Consider the following 20,348-nt stretch of genomic DNA (forward strand, 5'->3'; position numbering starts at 1 on the left):
GGAAAAAGGTGTTGCACACTCTGGCTCCAAATGCATTTCTCTTTTATTAGGATGATGTTTCAACCCTTTTTCAAGATCCACAGTCTTGCAGAAGACCTGTAAGTATACTATATATATATATGAAAGTATACTACACACACACACACACACACACACACACACACACACACACGTTCTTACATTTCAGATTTGATCTTTGATTTCTTCTCAAATCAGCATGATGCACATGTCACATCATTGAGAAGAAAGACGGAAAGAGAGTGAGAGCGTATAGAAAAGGCAGGCATGCAGAGGGAGATGGGTATAAAGACAGGAGTAGCAGGCAGCCGGAGGGCATGGAGAGGTAAACGGGGGGTGTAGCTGAAAGACTTTGACAGTGAACGCAGCAAAGGAGGGAGAGAAGAAGAACACGTATGCACCTATTTCTAAAATGGTTAAAAAAAAAACAGTGAGAACGAGACAGCGAATAGACAGAGGAATGCCTGTATGTATGGTGTCTGGATGTGTGGGAGGCAGCCACACACATATACACACACACGCTCACTAATGAGCTCTTCACAGAGAGCCCTCCCTCTATGCCTCCTTTCCCTCCTTCCTCATGCACTTCCCCTCTTTTCCTACCCTCACTGCCTCCTTCCTGGCATCATCCTTTTTCATTCTTCCGAGTGAATTTCCTTCACAGGGCCACCAGCCGGTCATTCTGGCAAAAACCTCTCTGCTTGTTTTTCATTATTGATGAAATTAGAGTTAAAGCGAGAGCTATCCTTCTACATCATACACACACACACACACACAGAGACACACACAAACACGCAGACAAACAAGCAGGGGAAGTTAAGGTTGGAGGAGCAGGTGCACTTCAGGTTGAATGTGAGTCTGTGTGAATACGTGTATGTGTGCGTGTGTGTGGCGGAGAGAGAGACTGCGACGCACACACAAAGCTCAACCATTGCCACCTGCTCTCCAGTCGAAGCTCGTGTGTGCGTGTGCTCGCTGAGAGTCGAACGGTCGTGTGAAAGAATTCATGCATGAGAGAGAGAGAGTGAGCAAGAGAGAGCGAGCGACACAGACAGTATGCGCTAAAAAAACAGAGAGAGGCACAGAGAGAAAGAGGGGGGTGGGCTTAGATACAAGCATCATAGCAGCTCATATTCTCCCACCAGCTCACAAGAAGACCAACGCTCAGCTGCCACCTCTCTCTCTCTCTCTCATTCTCTCTCTCCTCCTTCTTGTTTGCTCTCCAGTGAGGGGGCACTCCTCCTGCTGTGTCGATCGGTAGGCAGTTACAAACGTTACTATTTTGAGAGAGTCAGCGTGTGTGTATGTGTGTGTGTTCCGCACGCAGTGGCGACCGATGAAAAGGGGAGAGAGGCACAGCGAGGTCTGGCTCGTTCTTCTGCACATGAAGTGCTGTGCACCAGAAAGGATGAGGGAGCACGGGGAGACTCGGACCCACGGCTGACGCCGAGCCATTGAATCCAGGTAGAAGAAGACAGTAAGTCAGGAGGTCGTGTGCCAAGGAGCTTTGCTGAATAGAGCCAGAAACATTTTTTTTTTTAACGGCTCAAAGGGGAAAAAAAAGGCAAAAGGAGAGAGGGAGGTGGAGGTGAGCTGAGAGAGGAAAGATGGCGAGTTTTGGGAAACTCACAGACTACTTTAATCGCCGTAAGTCTCAAGAGGAGCTGCGGGTGGGCAGGAGCTCGCAGCGCAGCGGCAGTTACTGCTGCACTGTGGCAGAGGCCAGGTAACCTGTGTGTATGTGTGTGTGTGTGTCTATGTGCATCTGTGTCTGTGCACAAGTATGCCAGGCTACATGGGTGCATGGCACACTATGCATTTGTCGCCATAGTTGTGATCATACATTGTCATGTCCTGACGTGTTTCTCTTTGTGCAACAAATGGACATGCTGTGCCCTGAAAAAATTATGGCACCAGTCCTCATTGTACATCACACACTGTATCTCAGTGTTTTTGTCACAATTTCACATATAATGTATTTGATGTGAATTTTACATACCGGACATTCGAGAAAAAATGGGATTGGTCCCTTCAATTCAAGTCAGTCTGAATAAGTTAATGCTGTTTTTAAAAAGTCTATCGGTGTATCTCTGCGTCTGCACACAGACAGGACTGTCGGGCATACAGGTGTTTGTATACATGAGTGTGTTTGTGTGTGCCAGCAAGCATGTGTCTGTATGCATGTGTATGCAAGCATTCTGTTACATAAGTGAGGAGGTGCAATCGATGTGTGCTGTCAGGCATGGCGCTGGCTACTATGGATTCTTCCCACTGATGCATTGTTGAATTCAGAGGGTTGTCTGTAGATAAAAACACAGAGGATCAAGTCAATATTCTGGCTACACAAGAGAAGGGGAGACGGATTGAGGGAGAGAGAGCTTTTCTGGGCAAAGGGAGTGCATGCTGTCTGTTCCAGCAGCATCCCGTCTCATACATCATACGTTCACACTGGGAGCTTCCCAGTGACCACCACAACTCTCCACTGTTAATTATTGAGCAGCAGAGTATGTGTCTGTAAGTGCTTTGCTCAAGGGTAGATTGAGCGGTAAGTGTTGAGGAGTGGAAAATGTTCTTCCTTCAGGGTTTATACTCAATATTTCCAAGGCAGTCTGGGGATTTGGAGCAGCAATCTTAATGCTGTGAGTCCACAGTGTGAAGCGGGTGTGTGACAACATGTTAAACCTCAATATATATAGTATTTTAGGTGGATTTTGAAATTTTACTTCCACTGCAACACAACTTAAGTTACGTGGCTTCGCTAAGCTTAACACATTCTTGATTTGTGTCACAGCACTGCAGCCAGCCTAAATCTTTATTCTAAATGCACAAAGAAAAGTTTGCTTCACAAGGACGACCCCCGTGTTTCTCTTTTGCGTTCCAGTCTTTACTGGTAACAGTGTCCTTAAAAAATGAACCCTCAAAACTCCCAACTACAACAACAATAATTCCATTAAATTGTTTTTGAGCTGATGTTTAATTATATAACCGGGATTAAAGTACAAATCAGAATAGTGTTAAAAAAAAAAAAAAAAAAAAAACTCCCACCACTGCCGCTACTCGAGACTTTGAAATAATGTCCATCAAAACTCATATCATTCACTCGCAGCACAAGTGTTAGCGTGGGTGGACGTGTGGTACAAAAAAAGCCCTCAGATTCCCTGCCATTACAAATCCAGCATCTCTCTCATCCCCACAGTGTCTTTGTCTCTGTCTCTCCCACTCACTGTCTCTTTCTCACAAGCCACCCTCTTCCTACGCCGCTCCATCTCTTCCTGTCTTTTCTCTCGTCAGACTTCAGTGTTTCTTGTTTGGAATTTTTTTTTTTTTTTATCATTCTCTTTCCCTCTCTATCGCCGCTTTGTCTCTCATGCCTGTTCTCTCCACTGTGACATCGACCAAGACGGAGCCGGAGGGTGTTTGGCTATCAGAGATGTGACAAGTCTGTTTGTAGATATTGGAACAGGACAGCTGGGCTCTGCCTTCCTCGTCACTGATGGAATAGGAGCAGGAGGAAAAGTGCAAAAAAGTCACCAGCTACTGCAGTGATTAGCTTATAGATTTATGTTTCACCGAGATGCATATATACACGTATGTCTTATGTGCAGAGAAAAGCTGTGACTGAATGGAAACCAGGCCTTTATGGTCTTAGTAATCGCCTCCCTCTAATATTCCAGTCTGGTCTAGCAAGTGCCAATGTCACCTGCCACCTTCGACTGAGAGTAATTAATGGCCTCGTTTCTAAATTTAGACTTGCCAAGACCTCAGTCTGTACTGTATTCCAGCCGCCGGTCTGAAAATTTCTCAAACTTCCACTCCTGCCAGATTTCATTGAGATATTACTAACGTTTTAATTGGAACTTGGGCCCATATTAACCTACTGTCATATCTTTGTTACATGCTATTGAATTTACTTTGAAGTCATCAAGTTGGCTATTTTTCTATAACTTTGCTTTCAGCAGCCCAGCTATGTTTATTTTTTCAATTATTCACATCCTTTTCAGTCTTCCAGTTTTGCTGTGAAGGAGCATGATTATAGATTACATGCAAAGTCACTTCCAAGGCTGTACCGAATGTCATTTTTTCTCTTTCAAAGCTTCTGTTGAGGCTTTTGAATGAAAATTCGAATGTCTGTCATCATATTTTATGATGTCATCACCCCCCCCCCCCCCCCAAAAAAGCTAAAATCCTTGAACAAAATCCTCAATCTGAATTAAGTGATCTATTGGATTAAATGAATTCATCTTCTTCTTTCATCTTTTTTTATTACATCAGCTTTCCTTAATGAATTTAACTCATCTGTTTCTGCATCATAAATGCATGTGGGGAGCAGGCTAATCCAATAAAGGCATACTAATAATATTAGTGTCGCGTAATCTTTACCTGTAACTGTGCAGAAATACTGTGCCTTCTCTGGGATACAGCCAAAATGAATGGTCATAAGTCCGTCAGTCCATAATGAATCATGAGTGATGACAAATCAGTAATTTAATGTCCTTCATTCTGTAATGTAGAGGGATAAATCTGCAAGCTCACAATGGCTGACCTTTGCACCTGCCTGTCACTAAAGCTGCTCAGAACTGCATCATTCAGTCTATTCAGTCTAGTGACCCGTCGACCAATCTCTATTGATACATTGAAAGATAAAGACAGAGGTTAAGGTGTCCTTCTCCTTCGTCTCATAGGGTCAGCCTGTATCTCCTACCCTCTTGTCCATGTCTTCCTACTGAGATATATAAAAGCCACTATCACACTTGACCACACTTGGGTCAGTTTTATCTGTAGATTACAACTTCCTGTATATCCATTTTGGTGGAGAAGCAGCTGTCTCAAGAAGGATAGAGGATGGGAAAAAATAATGAAAAGATGAATGAAAAGAAAGGAAATGCACAGAAGTAGCTAGAAATCATCTGGAGGAAAGACAAAAGACGTGTAAAGAGAGAGATGAGAGCAGAAGGAAAAAGAAGCGCGGCGATACAACAGCTGCATTCAAACATTGTGAGAGCACATTAATACTGAATAAGACTTTTAATGAATGGCTCAGTACCAAGCAGAACATTTGGTTTATGAATGAGTAACCATGTGCTATTTAACCGGCTTCAGAACAGCATTACATTAATAAATTGAACATTCATTAGTGCTGATGTAGCAGAAGGAGAATATTTAAGATTGGATTTAGACAAAAGATTAAAAAAAAAAAAAAGATATATGGTTCTCATTAGTCTGAATTGTTTCAGTCCGTGTTAAATTTTAAAATGGTTTAGACTAATCACAGAACTGTAATCGTCAGCCTCTGTGTGTGCGTGACAAGTTGATTCAGCACCATGGATAGTTCCCCTTACAGCTGCATCCAGCAGCAGTGCCGCGCACCATCATACAGCATTCATACAGCTACAGGAAGCTGATTTCAAGGCGTGGTACGAATGCTGTCATCATCAAAATAGGTCATACAAACGGCTGTACGAATCTGTGCGTGTGGAAATGGGAGGGAAGCATGTTTTTAGCCGTCAGCGAGAAAGAGAACTGAAGCGTTTTGCAAAGTCGTCTGAGTTCTCTTCGTCATCAATCAAGTAGAGAATGAGATGGAGGGAAGAAGCCAAAGAGCCCGAGTGCTCAGAGCATGTGCAGAACCTGTTTCACTCGCATGTGGGCTTCCTCAAATAGACACATTATCCCGTGTAGGAAAGTATTTTCACACAGACTCTGTGTTCACACAGAGTGCATCTTCACACGTTCGCATCGCACCGTCATCCTATAATTCTTTTGCTATATCTCTCCTCTTCATACTCTTCAGCACCTCATCATCATTCTTTTGTTTGTTTGTTTTTTTAAAGCGTATTGTATTGTCTCACACACAATGCTTTTGCACACACTGACTCTATGAAAGAAAGTGAGTTGTCTCCCCTTGACTGCAACACCAGAGATAATAAATTTGGCAACAGGAAACATGTCATGTATTTGATGCTTACAACTCGGGGCAAGACATTGTTTTTGTTTTCACAAATTGATTGCTGCTGGGAAACAAAAATTAGCCTCTCCTCTCCTCTCTCCTCTCTCCTCTCCTCTCCTCTCCTCTCCTCTCCCTGTTTTTGTAGACAGAGTCGCTTAGCAACAGGTTTGTAGGATGAGTGAGGCCCAAATTGTCAGAGTGGCCTGGGCCGGCTGTTCAGCCCAGTGTGTTATCGCCATGATGTGCTGGTGGGAGGCCACCAACTGTGTTTGTGCACGTGTGTGTGCGTGTGTTTACCGATGGGTCCCGAGTTATTTCATCTTATGCCAACTGTGTGTGTGTGTATATGCATGTGTGTTTGTTTCAGCCCAAATTTTTTTTTATGCAAGTCAGTATCGATTGCTGAGGAGTGAGAGACCTGCCTGTTTTTATTATCTTCAAAGTGTGTGTGTGCGTGTGCGTGTGCGTGTGTGTGTGTGTGTGTGTGTGCGTGTGCTACAGCGTGCCTGCATGTATAGAGTCACTATCAACCCTTCCTCTGATATTCAGCAGTACAGAAGCATTATTCATCATCAGACCGGCCTGGGTCCTCTGTGCTTCTGCTTTGAATCTCATTCAGGGATTCACTGATCCCAGGTCAAATATACATGACTGCAACACCCACCTTCACTGTCAGGGGAGTAGTTTAGTAGCTGACAGCGGGCATACTGTATGTCAGTGCTTTACTTCTCAAGCCTGCGGATGTGCTGACTTAGAACAGGCTGTCTGTTTATCTAATAGCTCCCCGGTGATAAATAGCCGACAGCCTGAAAATACAACCTGAGCCAGACATCCAAGGGAGTTGAAAGAGAACTGAAGTATTCACTCAAGCATCGAGTTTTGCTCACGAGTCAAAACATGCTGGGAGTGAGAAGGCTGCTGTTCAGTGTGTAATGCATATACAAGGGAATGATGCTGCAGCATTTGATTCTGTCATCAATGAATTAACGATAAATAATCTTCTATTGTAAAGTCAGGCATTTAGGAGATTAGATATTATCCCATTCCTAGATCAAAGGATGTATAATTAGCTGGTTTGTATCAGTTAATGCTGATGATGTTTAATGAAATATGCTCATTTGGTGATGTGTGAATTTGTATTGCCACAGTTGCCAGCACTGTGGCCGCTTTGGCCACATAGGAGACATTTTTATGCCATCACGGTTTTGTATTGTATTTCAGCTAAAATTGGGTGTGCTGTCTCCTATTCACATTCTCGGAGAGAGTTAGATAAGGAGATTGGTACCACTGTCATACCTATCGGTTAAATATGAAGTTGCAACCAGGAGACGGGTAGCTTAGCTTAACGTAAGGACTAGAATGAGGGGGGAACTGGAGCCATCACCATGAAGTTGCCAGGAGGCCAGCGGAGATTCCAGGAAGTCATTGCTCTCAGTCTAGAAATGCAGCATTTTGGGTTTCACGCAGATTAAACACACAAGATATAACGTCCTGTTTCCATATTTTTCCAGTCTTCATGCTAAGCTAATTGTCTCCAAGCTCCAGCTTCTTTTTTAATGAACAGAGATATCGATCTGTACATCTAATTCTCTGTAAAGAGAAAGTGAAAGTGAACATTCAAGTGAACTTGAATGACTTTGTTTGCTGTGTCCTAATCTGCCACCGATGCTTTTGTCAGAATCAAAATGAGACAAATGCATCTCTCTCATCATCTTAATATCAGCTCCACTACCTTCACAGCCTAAAACCCAGCTCACTGAAAATGTCAGGACACATCAGGCTGGGGATATCAGCCCGCATGTCCTCGACTGATTTGCAGCCTGGGATCATGTGTTCTGTACCCGAACTTGTCACGCAAGTCTGGGGATGAGACATCCTCCACGTCTGCCGGGCTGACTCTGATGTCTGCAATGCTGGCCATGTTTCACTGAATTTGATCACATCAAACTGATCAGAGCCGGCGTTGGGAGGGGATTTGCTTATGTAATATTCACAACTATTGTAATGTAATATTGGAAATCTAGAAAAAGTCTTATGTATTAGCTACTTGGCTAAAAGGTTTGAACAATATATTTTCTTCTGCTTAAAGATGAACCAGTGACAGAAAACACCCATTTGTGTCTTACAAAAGCCACCTCAAAACATGCAACAACAAATAGGTATTTAACACAAATATCACATCTCATCGTTGATGTATTGGAACTATTTGACTGTGTTGTGGCTTGTCACAAATTCGCTGTTAAGCCAGTTTTGTGATTGTGGCTATTGATTAGTCTCCCACTGGAGAGTGTGTGGTATCACCTGCCATGAAAGAAAGACAATTTAAATTGGTTGTGTTCCAAATAGCCTTCAGCTTGATTATACTGAGGTGGAAGTAATTTCACTATTGATCAGTACAGCTGCTCTCTTGCTGCTCATTAACTCTAAGATGTCTGTGTGTGCGTGTGTTTATGTGTACCAGTGTTGGTCTGTGTGTATGGGTGGCTGTTTGCGTACATGTGTTGTGTGTGTTGTGTTGCACATTGATAGCTTAAACGTCTACAGTCCTCTCTGTGCAAAAACACGTTCAGTGAAATACATTCCATTACATTAATCCGGGGCTTATATAAGAAAAACTATCCAACATCGGCCGTTGTCGTTTTCGCATGTTGTCGTTAGGCGCAGTAAACAGTGGAAACATGGCGCTCCATGTAATTGGCTTATCTACGCTGTCCAACCAGGTCGCTGGAAAGGAAGCTGCAGAGACCCCTACTGGCTAAGTCCCGCACTCTTCCCAGCATCCCCCAGTCTCCCACAGTCTCCAGGGTCCATCACTCTGATCTCGTTGGTGGGAGCCCGCCTCGCATGAAGAACCCACCCACTGCCACCAGCCACCCGAAGGCCTGCACTCTGCCACCTGCAGGTAAAGATAAAATGGACGCTGAAAACTAAAAAACCACAGTGTTTTTTTTTTTTTTTTTTCATTTCTTGGGGAATGTGTGCGTGTTTACCAGAACAGCAGCAGGCCACTTTGTAGAACTGACTGCATCTGTGTGATTCTTTCATCTCCTTTGTTTGTTTATCCGTTCATTTGTTCACATAATATCTCCAGCAAATCACTAATCCGATTTTGACAAAGCCTGAACAAATTCCCTCAAATCTCCCCCAAATGCACTCCAGTACACAATTATGGCAAAAGATTTCTTGTCGTCCTGAAATTGGTCTTTCTGTCTGACTTGTGATGTAGGAATCAAGAAGACGATTTCGCTTTAGCAGCAGATTCTTACTGATTCACCAATAATCACTTTAAGTTTTCATAGCTGCGATCCCGTAACTGGCTAAATTACAAGCGCTGATATATTAGGTTTCTGGGAGACAGTCTACTGTTTTTCTGACCTCTTAATTCACAGTGTGTGTGCCTCTTGAACTCCTGATCAGAGAAGTGTGCTGGGCTGGAGATGCAAAAGGAATGATGCCAGTGAAGCTTAGAATAAAGTCCTCTTAGATATGTCAATCATGTCCCGTTTCCTTTTCCTATCAAACTTCCACAAATGCTTTGCTTCTTTTGATATATCCATCTCCAGATGGAGAGCACACAGCACCTTGCTATAAACACCATTCCTTCACCTGAGAAACTGTCATGGTGAATCCTGAAGCTGAAACCTGCTGGCAGAGATAGCTTTGAAAACATTTATAGGTGCTGAAGATTTTATGTGAAAGCAGTAGGCCTTGGTGTAACACTTTGATTTATACAGATCAAAAAGGAGCTTTTCCGTAACACCTCTAGAGTCCTAGATGTTCAAAGGACAAGGCACTAAGAAAGAAATGACTTAATTAATAGAATTCATTTGAACTGAAGAATGAACACACATGAAGTTTCTAATAAAAACAAAAACATTAGAGCCAAGAATTTGCCGAATATTCACCTGAACACATCTTAAGGAAAGGAAACCTTGAGCTTGGTCTTAAGCAGTTTCAGAAGTGACCTACATACAGTATGCTTTAATACATTCATAATTTCTCAGTGGATAATTAAACATCAGATGCTGCTTCCAGCACCTCTCACAATTTTTCAAAGTGGGTCATTTAAAAAGTAATCTCTCCAACTAACGATGCACCGATGCCACTTTCATTCAGACCAAGAACAATTGCCAGTACCAAGTATTGATTGAGTACTTAGTAATACCATTACATGTCTAACATGCTCAGCACACACACTTCTGATCCAGTACAGTTGGAACACAGTAGAGTGGGTTTTTTTCTGTGCCAGTGAAGTGTCTCTTGACGGCTGCAGCTGAGGTTCCCTTCACTGATCTGATGCCATAGTCCTCGTCTGTTTCTGTGATTTAAAGTCTCTGAAGCACGGTCGCAGCAGGAATCTGATGCACTTTTCGGGTTAAACTCCTCAAATGGAGCAAGAGCAGATAGATTCTTTTGTCCACTGCTGAACGATGAGATTGCAGGGGGGGGAGCTCATATTAATACCCAAATATTCCACTTCTGCTCGATGAGACGCTGTTTGGCAATATGGGTTTGGTGATGGCTGGGAATCTCATACCACTGAGAAGAAGATGAAATCTTGTATCATCTACATCTGACAATGGCTTCTCACCAAGAGCAATGTACTGGGTAAGAGCATCTGTTTTTACTGCCCTTTGCTGGTTGGTTGTTTGGTTGCTAGCATTAGCAAACTCCTCGAACTCTGCTTTTATCAAATTGCCTGTTTACAGAGCTACTTTTCACCTCTCCTCTTGACAATTTAGCAGAGCATAGTTTGCAGTTTGCTCTACTTTTGTTGTCATTGGTTATCCTAAAATATCTCCAATCTGCTGACATTGCTCATCCTCCGCCTACCCACTCAACTGATGAGAGGCTAACGCCACATTGCTGTAAAGTGGCGGCGAGTGTCGTAATATCAGTGTAGTTTAACGACAACAATTCTGAATACATGAACGCATTATCAGCCGTGATACTTTTGTTGGAGTGTTCCTATCTTTGACCCTTTTAACACCACATCTGAGACATGGACACGCTCCTCAAATGTCAGCAAGCCAGTATCTATCTTGTCAGAGTCCCCAGCTGTAGAGTCAGAGCATGATGTGGTTCAGGTTAACCGTCCTCACACACCCTTCTCCTCATTCACAGGCAAGACACGCAACAGTCAACAGTGATCTGTCACTGCTGACTGACGTCGCTCAACTCACCTTGATCAAAGCTCCCCACCGCCGCTAGATGGATGAGAATTGTCACATTTCAAGTGCTGGGAAAAGGGAAAATGCTGTGTTGTTATCATCCTTATTTGTGATGTTTAATACAATAGAAGCTAGCAAAGGAGGCACACACACACCCTCAGCCCTCTGCTTCCTGAAACCGCACTCTGTCCTCTGTGTAGCTTTTGAGAAAGAATAAAAGTGCCACTCTACAAAGACGGCAAAGACACGGCAAACATCAGAGAAAAGGAACTTATTAAAATAAGGCAAAAGTCTTCCACTTGAAGTAAACCAAAGTCCCGCTGGATTCACAGGGAGACAGGCAGCAACATGGGAGGTACCAACCTCGAAATAAACTCAAACACACTCAAAGTTTTCTCAATGTAATGCAATCAGAACCTTCTTTTTGTGCTAACCCCAGAGCCACCATGCAGCTCTAACATTAAAATTGACCATAAATAAACTACAAATTATCACCAGGTGGCCGAAAGGTAAACCTTCACTCCAGCACACCAAAAGCAAGCGGGAATGAATTTAGCTTAAAAGGCCTGTTTGGAAACAGTTTTTCGCATTTATCCCCTGATAGTCTAAGTGCCAAAACCATGAGAGCAAATTTGCCTGTCGTTTAGATTTAATTAATACTCATCACCTAATTGGGTCCCTTCCTTGATTAAGACTCCTCATGAAAACAGCATGCAGTAATTAATGAAAGACATAAACGTAAAGACAGAATGAAGCCACTTTCTCTTTCTGTCCATGTCCCTTCCACCTGCTCTCTTTTCCTTCCACGGTCCCACCATCCATCTCGTATGGACTCTGAGATTGCGATGTCCTCACTAAACCTTTTAGTAGAAGAGCACTGAGCCGTCCCCAACCCTGACTGCTCTAATCCAATAAATCTTTACTGTTAGTACTTCTAACAGTCTTGGACTTCATGGCATCATCTATAATTGGTCTATCAAGCCCAAGCGCTTCCATTTCATGCCCTGAGTTCACCTGCCCGAGCCTGTCTGTTTTCCCTTACCCCACTGCTGTCTGTTGCAAATATCAAACTTAGAGAGAGTCTTTGGTCTCACGTGGCCCCTTGTTGCCTAGCAACCGCTGTCATCGACCATGATGCTGCCTCTCTCTGTCTACCTCTCTCTGTCTGTCTTTATCTCTCCAGCCGCTGAGACAACTTTTTTTTTTTTAATTCAAGTTGTTTAATAACCGAGGTACGCTTCATTCACAGATTTAAGCGACATCCCTTAATAGTGACAAGCATGCCTCACAGCTTGCATCGGGAGTTGCTCTCCAGTCATTTTGTTGCAGCGTTATTTGGCTCAGTGTTGGAAAGCAGATGCATGCTGGCTGCTGCTCAGACAGTGGAACTGACAGTGTAATATTTCACACAGTGAAAGTCATTCATAAGCACACAAAAAAGCAGCCACTGTCAAAAGACCTGCTGTTGAAATCGTTTGATTAAGTATGTCATTACAAGGCAATTCTAAAAGGCTTAATATAGATGTGTCTTAAGAACATAAGTTAGACAAAACACCCACCAGTAACTTCAGAAACTTCATGGGTTAGTCTATAAAAAGTTTTGTTGGCTTGACACTTTGCCTGAAACTAAGAAGACAGCTTCTTTTTGCATTTAGGTAATGTTAGTTTCAGTACAATCGACAACCATGATTGGATATCTCAATAAAAATAAACCATATTTTGATTTGTGAACACAGAATTTGTGGACGTGATTCAATATTTGTGGCGGGTCAAGCCTTTAACCTTTGCTGCACGTGACTCCACAGTGTCCGTCGCCTTGATGGACAAGGAGTTGCTGTAGCTCACCCAGCATGCATCAGGTGCTGTAAGTAACTGAAAGGCCTGTGAGTGTTTTATGAGTGCAGTTAGTCAGGCTTTGGATGCTGACAGGACAGCTGAGGAACATCAAATGCAGAGTGATGGAAGTCAGTAGTGATTATTGCAGCTGAGCTTCGCCCTGACAGCACACATCCGTCTCTGCTGTGAGAGCTCATCCTGACAGGAAAAACACCACTGTCGCTGCAAATTTGTTCCTTCCTCTGCATTTTACATGAGGCAATCGTTTCTGTCGAGCGCGCGGAATCATAATCGAGTTGTTAAGGAGGCCGGCTGGGAATCATGTTTGGGTGTAAAATATTTCACCTTAAAATGAAGCTTAATTACATTCAGGAAATATTTTATGGCCGGCACTGGTGGAGGACACTTGACAATTTGTGGAGTGAGTTTGCAGTAATTATGCGACAGAAACAAACCATTCATTTCATTCATGTCCAATCTGTCCTCTCATATATCTCCTTCTGTGTCCCGTCTCCTTCCTTTTCGTCTGTTATCTTGTTCCCTTCCTGACTGCACCCTAATACAATTTGTCTTTTTTGTTCCTCCCACCTCCTCTCCTCCAGGGGAACTGTGGCGTTTGGAGGATGACATGGAGGGAGAAGACGAGCCTGGGCACGGCGGGTGCACTGAGGTCCGCCCTCGCTCCCAGTCTCCCTTTTCCCACTTCCGGGCACGAGCTGCCTACCTCCGCAAGAGCGTGTCCGCAGACGACCACTTGGACATGGGCTCAGACTACAACTCTGGTACTGCAGTGGAGGGCAAGCCAACCCGTGGCAGCAAGGGCAAGCTGAAGAGAAAGTTTGTAAGTTTGACCCCTCGTTTCTTATTTTTTGCTAAGATGACAAACAAAGAAATTCCCTTTCTTTGTTTCTAGTCAGTAATGAGAGGCTAAATCCTAAAACACTGAAGCATTTTGGCTGAGCTGCAGCTTCACTGTCAGCACACAGTGGCACAGTATCACCCTTGGCTTTGGCTCAGACAGAAGTGTTTGGAGGAATGAAGGTGGTCCCTCAGAGGTCGCTGCAGTGCATATGGTCATTTAGAAGAACGTGGTTTAATTGCTGTGAGAACGTCATGCAGACATTCACAGCAGCTTTCACAAGAAGACACTAGCACGAGTCTCTCTGTCCTTCATGTCTCTCTGTTTTTCTCTCACAATCTCTCTTGTTCACTTTATCTTTAAGATACTTTTTTTTAACAATTGGCCTTATCTGCCCCACTTGCAGCTCAGCGCATGTTGTCTGATCCTATGACAGCACCATATAAATCTCACTTCTCATCCCAAGGGGAGTGCCCTTTAAGGGACGCTTCAGACATTTTTTAATTTGTTTATTCTGATAGCTCGTCAGACAACGATTAACAGTGACAAACATTTTTACCACAGCTTGGCCTACAAGAAAAGTTCATTCTAAATTAATTTGTTCCCAGTTAATGAAGCTGAGCCCCTTATAAAATCAATTTAATGGCAAAGCTACTTCTGTGTGTGCATGTGTGTGTGTATATGTGTGTGAGAACACCAGGAAAGAAACTTGTGCTAACTGAAATTCCAATTCTGAAGTTTCAGGAATTAAAATATCGTCAATCAAGCTGCTAACGTTGGCGAACCAGAGCTACTGGCTAGTTTCCATTTTCTCAAACTGTCAGGCCCTGACAAAGCTTTCCATATTCTACCTAATTGTGCAAGAATAATTGTCTTACTAGATGTGATTAGATTGAAATTAGTCTTTTGATCTTAATTTGTTTGTATACTTAGTCAGAATTGGCTTGTTGTGGTTTTCATTGAATGTTTTGGGGTCAGCCAGACATGAACAGCAGGCTTGGTGAGTGTACATTAAAGATTGAAGACCTCCATATTGTCGCTTGGCCACTGGATCAGGTAACTGGAGACCTCATTACCAGCCTGAGCTTTGTAATTGATTCTCCGGTGTCTTAGGTGCAACTGGACACCAGCATAGGCAGAGGGACAGTCTGGTGGCACTGGGAAGTTTCTTCCTATAGTATAGTGCTTGCTGGATGTGGATGGAGAGGAGACATTGCGCTGATGAGGAAGTCATTTCTGAGATATAATCATCAGACACAAGTGTTTGAAAGAACCGTCTGGATTTCAAATGGAATCGACTCGTCAGAGCTGGAAGGGACTTTTCTTTTATCACTCATGAACCAGCTGGAGTTGGGGCGCTTTGTGTGTACGATCAAAGGGCAAAGTCAGACCTGGAGATTCTGAACTGAGCTGAAAAGACAAGAAAGAAGCTCTTTATAGCAACTTTTATCACAGTTCAACATTTTGACCTGAACAGTCAAGCATACCTGTTGGTATAATGGCAACAGCACTGGATCTGATGACCTGCCGCACGTGTTTTAGGGTGAGATGTTACGCAGTTTTGTCTTGTAATAGCACACAGCATTAAAATGAATTATTGATGGATTATTCCTGTGCTGTGATATCAAAATATAGCACCATGTCCAACAGTTCATACTGGTACACCATATGATATATGTGGTGGATGCTTTTATTTGGCTCCACTGGGATGCTATTTGGTGAGCCAGATGAAATAAGACAGGTTTGTTTCTGTGTTCATGTATTTCTTTTAATCTATTTTTGGAATTTGGGAGAAAAACACAGCATCTTTTTTAAAAGTTTGAAAGTTTTTTATGTCTATGATACAATTCATTCATGTCTGTCTTCTCTCTGTCTGTCTCAGTCAGTCTCTTTTCCTTGTCCTTTCTCTGCACAAAAGCTGCAGTGTTGGCATGTTGGTTATGGATGCAAGGAGAATACATTAAGAGTGGCTCATTGTTGCGCATTACTTATATGGTCTTGCTTCATGAAAATTAGAGTGACAAAAAAAACTGCGGCTTAGCCCGCTGGCTCACGCAAACAGCAGTTGCGCTGCAGCGTTATAACGTGTTACTCCGGAGGCTGACAGTGACACAGCAGCGCAGCAATGTCTTAATATTAGAGCAGTGGTGCAGCAGCACAAACTGAGTTATACTGCAGAATGGTGTGCTGGTGTGTGTTAAATACACATCTGCCACGTAATAAGAAGACATAGATTTGATCAATGTGTGCGGCAAGACACTATAATCTTGGTAAAGAAAGGGCAGGCGAAGGTACAGAGTGTGTATGGATTACTTCTATGATAAAGTAAAAGGAGCAAGGAGGGAGGGAGAATGCAACCCCATGTTTGTACGGCTGCCAAACTGTGCATTACTGTGAAAGTTAATTATCCACCATAACAGCATCATCTCGTCTCCAGCAACTTTCCCTCTCAAGTATCACACCCAGAGGGCCGCATATCTTCTGTGCTCAAGGTCACACCTCTCTACTTCTGGAGCACACCGCCAACAAAGCCGTTTTCCTTTTGCGTCTGAGGATGAAATAGCAATCATTCCCCATATGATTCTTACAAAATAAGCAGCTTGTGACTTCACAAGAGCTTCTTTAATCTTTGCCAAGCTGACAGAGACTGTATGCTTCAGCTTACCAGTACTTGACTTGCCTCTGTGAATGCACAGCATAACAACGCTGGCTTAAGTGCGTAGCTGAAAGAATGAACTTGCTATAAAACTTTAATAGTATTTGTATTGATTTGATTTGTATTTGTATGAGAGTTGACCATCTCCTATATATACAGTCAGATATATCCGTAGGATTGGGTAGTGGTTGTTATCGTGTCTTCCTCTCTGTGTGTATGTGACTTAATATCAGATATATCTAGGCAGCGCTGTCTCCTGTTGTGACGCTGTAAACAATGCTGCCTGCAGAACAGCCAGAATTTGTCACCCGATAATGTTGCTCGCTTCAGATCGAGTCGCACCTCATATCTCATACTTCTTCAGTTTTGGTTTGACTTCTGGGCCCTGATATGAAGTCACCTTCATGCTCCTGGAAGCATTTTGAGATGATGACAAATTTTACCCGAAGGACAAAAGACTAAACTTTTGAGACAAAGCTTGTGACTTGCTGTAGTCACGAGTCTTCTCTGAGGTGATGATACCAATGTGCCTCATATGAACAATCAAATACATTGAAGGTTTATTGTTTTCATCAATCATAATGTAATCTCATGAGATAATGCAGTTTAATCATATTGGATTTATTTTAAATGAGTTTGCAAGGGTGAGTAACTAAGTGAAAATCTGTTTACCTCTCTAAATAATGTGTGTGTGTGTGTGTGTGTGTGTGTGTGTGTGTCTGATTTTTATTCCTGTATAAATGTGCCTGAGGGTGCAAATGCGCTCAAAGCGTGACAGCGGCATGCTAAGGGGCTGAGTATCCACCTAATCAAAGTACAGAGCGTATCATTTCTGTTGATTGAATGGATGTAGCTACATAATGCTTTGTTCGTGCTTATTTGCAGCACTTCAGTCTGACACACTCTCTGTTGGCTAGATGACTCACAAAGTTCCTCTATTAAATGAAACGAGGGGAGTCCATTTCCTTCCATTTATTCATAAACCAGGGATGCAAATTGTTATTTGTCATAATTTCCCGCTTAACTAGAAACCCACAGGAAACGCCACAAGACCAATTTCAAACAGATCATGTACATAAATACATACTCACACTCATACAGGCTGCTTTATACAGTACTGACAGGAAACTCAGTGGTATCCAGTTTGTCCAATGAGGCGAATGATATTCAGTATGTTGCTTTGTTCAAAAGGCTCTTGGTCATCCAAACTGGTTTAAGAGATACGTCGCTGTTCCCTGTGGTTAAGCTCCGTCCCTCCTTGTGATCATTAATGCTGCGAGCAAACAGGCACAGAGTTTGTGCTCATCATCACTCATCATCATTCATAAACACACACATGAAAGATAGCCAGAGAGCATCTTGGGTAAATCCAGATATCAGATATTGAAATGGCATTGGTGAGGCTTTAATGGAGAGCTTAGAAGTGATACAATTTTAGGACTTCTGAGGACTGTCTTACGACATGATCTGTTTGTAAATCAGCACATTTGCCTCTCGAACAAGAGAGCATTCACCTGAGGTACGGGCCGAGGGGACCTATTCAAAGATTTCCATCTATAGCACTCAGGTTTCTGCAAAGCAACTGCTTTATATTTGAAAAAGAAAAAGTCTCTACTCAGCCTGACCATCTGTTCACAAAATGTCTTCAATGATTCTGAAATCCTAGAATATAGACTCTATTGTGCCGCATTGAAGAAAGAGAGTCATCCTTACAGTCTGAAATGGGCTCTGTGCTTGACAGCAGTTAAGTTGTTTATTTCACCATCTGTTTCAACTAGTTTTGCACTTAATTCTAAACTTTTTTGGATGCAATGTGTTGCTTTTGCAATGAATCATGGGCTTTCCATTTGCTTTCATTGACTAAGTCACCATCTGATGCATCCTCAGATGGCATTTAAACAACATGGACATCAACGTGGATTGCAGTGAATGATTTTCTTATTGGTGGATACATTGTGTTGAAGGTGGCTTAGAGCTGGATATTCGTGTCGACTGTGACAGGGATTCTCTGTGGGATCGGCTGTATTAGTAACCTTTTCAGATTACAGGAAGTTATTTGATTCAACATCAACATGAGTACGCTTATAGTACATTATGGAGCTTTAACACTCGCTGTGCTTGTGCTTGAACAGAAGGTGAAGAGCCTATTCTGAATTCCGGATGTTGGTTGAACTGAACTGACCAGAAAAATGTCTGCCACTCATCAGATGCTGAAGTCATAAATGGATAACGTAAGTCGCAGCTAAAGCTGAGTGACCTTGAAGCACTCAGTGTGCTAAAGGACCCTTTTTTATTAAGATTATTGAAAATGATAATTAATGCTTTCTACAGAATGAGGGCTTGTTAACTGCTACCACTTAAAACTGTAATGATAACATGGACACTCAACTCAGATGAATATTCTTATACAGAGTCGTGTGTATTAGTGTTTGTGTTAAGATGCGAACAGCAGGGAGGTGAAGTGAAGGGTCTCAGTGTGCACAGCCACCTAATTCTCCCATTAAAAGGTGAAGTGGTTGTTGCTAGCGGCACGCTAGTTTAATACCAGCTAAGGGTTGAGTGGGGTCCTTTTGAGCATCATCATAAAATGTGATTGTTTTTGTACATTGTTTTTGTATATGCCCCTCAAACAACAGAGAGTACACTCTTTGGGGCGCATCTACTGACCGGCCTGGGATGACAGATGAGCAGTACACTGGCAGCAGTTTGAGAGCTCTGCTACTTTCTATCTTCCAGTAGCCTCAATCAAAACAGGATGCCTCAAGGCCTTAGCAGCATTAGCTCAGTAAATTCTGGGGTAATTAGCCTGATGATGTGGTCCACGTGGAGTCAGGGGAAGGCATGTGATGAGAACTCCTCCAAGCTGTTTTTCTTCTTGTGATATCTATTGTCTTCATTTATGTCTTTCCACCGTTTTTCATTCTAATTTCTGCCCCATTCAGTAAACCTCAGTCTGCGATGACAGCGTCTTTCTTATTCTCCATAAAGGTACAGAGAAGTGGAACAACAGCCGTTTTGCTGTTGGACTGTGGTTGCTTGGCTAATCACTCCTAATTAGCTTGATGGATTAGCTGACTCCTTAGTACAAGTGCCAAAGTACTTCAGAAAAGTTTCAGGGCACTCAGTATGTACATATCCCTGCTGACTTGCCACAGTGCTAATTTGATGACGACTTAGATGGATATCCCTACTTCGAAAGGATTTCATTTGTGATATTGTTATGCTGAAGACTTAAGATAGAACTGCCATTGAATTAGCTTCACATGTCCCCATGTAAAAGAGGTATCTTGCCCATATTTATCAGTGCTGGTATCCTCATGTCTAGCAGTGTGGAAGATTTAGTTCATATTTTGAGACTCTGCTGTCCAAGATCCACAGATGAGCCCTGCTTTTCTGTGGATTTTCTCATTTACATTTAGCTTGCTCTCATCCACTGCAGCTAAGCATTTGTACAACATGCAAATAAGCTTGACTAAAATCCCAGATTGCCGGTATGAAAAATCAGATAGCTGTAAGACTGCATGGAGGATTGAAAACAATGTGCTCTGTCAGTGCTGATAGAGCGCCTGCTGAAAAAAACTAAGAGCCAGACAGAAAATACAGCCGCATTTTTCTATCTGACCCACTGCCTTTTAAATTTCACCCTTAGATACTCTTTGTCTGGTGTGTAATACCTGTCCTGTCTAGTGCACTTGTCATGGTTTGGATCATCTAGCTGTAATGCATGCAGCCATATGTGAGAAGATTAATGTTTGAGGTCTGCATGAGTTTTATTAAGATAACAGTTTTTATGTCCTCATTGACAAACCAACAAAACCAACTTTAAAGGCTTTTTAAAGGCCCTGCAAAAGCTCTCAGGTG

At 42.7% G+C, this 20,348-nt stretch overlaps 1 protein-coding gene across 1 annotated transcript in view; it reads left to right on the forward strand.

The window, feature by feature from the left end:
• Window positions 1-1,255: 1,255 nt before the first annotated feature.
• Window positions 1,256-20,348, forward strand: part of ankfn1b (ankyrin repeat and fibronectin type III domain containing 1b) — a 104,926-nt gene continuing 85,833 nt past the window's right edge. Inside the window, exons 1-3 of the mRNA XM_076760690.1 lie at window positions 1,256-1,744; window positions 8,686-8,867; window positions 13,575-13,813. Coding sequence (XP_076616805.1) covers window positions 1,626-1,744; window positions 8,686-8,867; window positions 13,575-13,813 — 540 coding nt within the window. The 5' untranslated portion in view covers window positions 1,256-1,625. The remainder of the gene's footprint in view (window positions 1,745-8,685; window positions 8,868-13,574; window positions 13,814-20,348) is intronic.

Source organism: Chaetodon auriga, chromosome 20 (assembly GCF_051107435.1).
Source record: "Chaetodon auriga isolate fChaAug3 chromosome 20, fChaAug3.hap1, whole genome shotgun sequence".
Lineage (NCBI taxonomy): Eukaryota > Metazoa > Chordata > Actinopteri > Chaetodontiformes > Chaetodontidae > Chaetodon > Chaetodon auriga.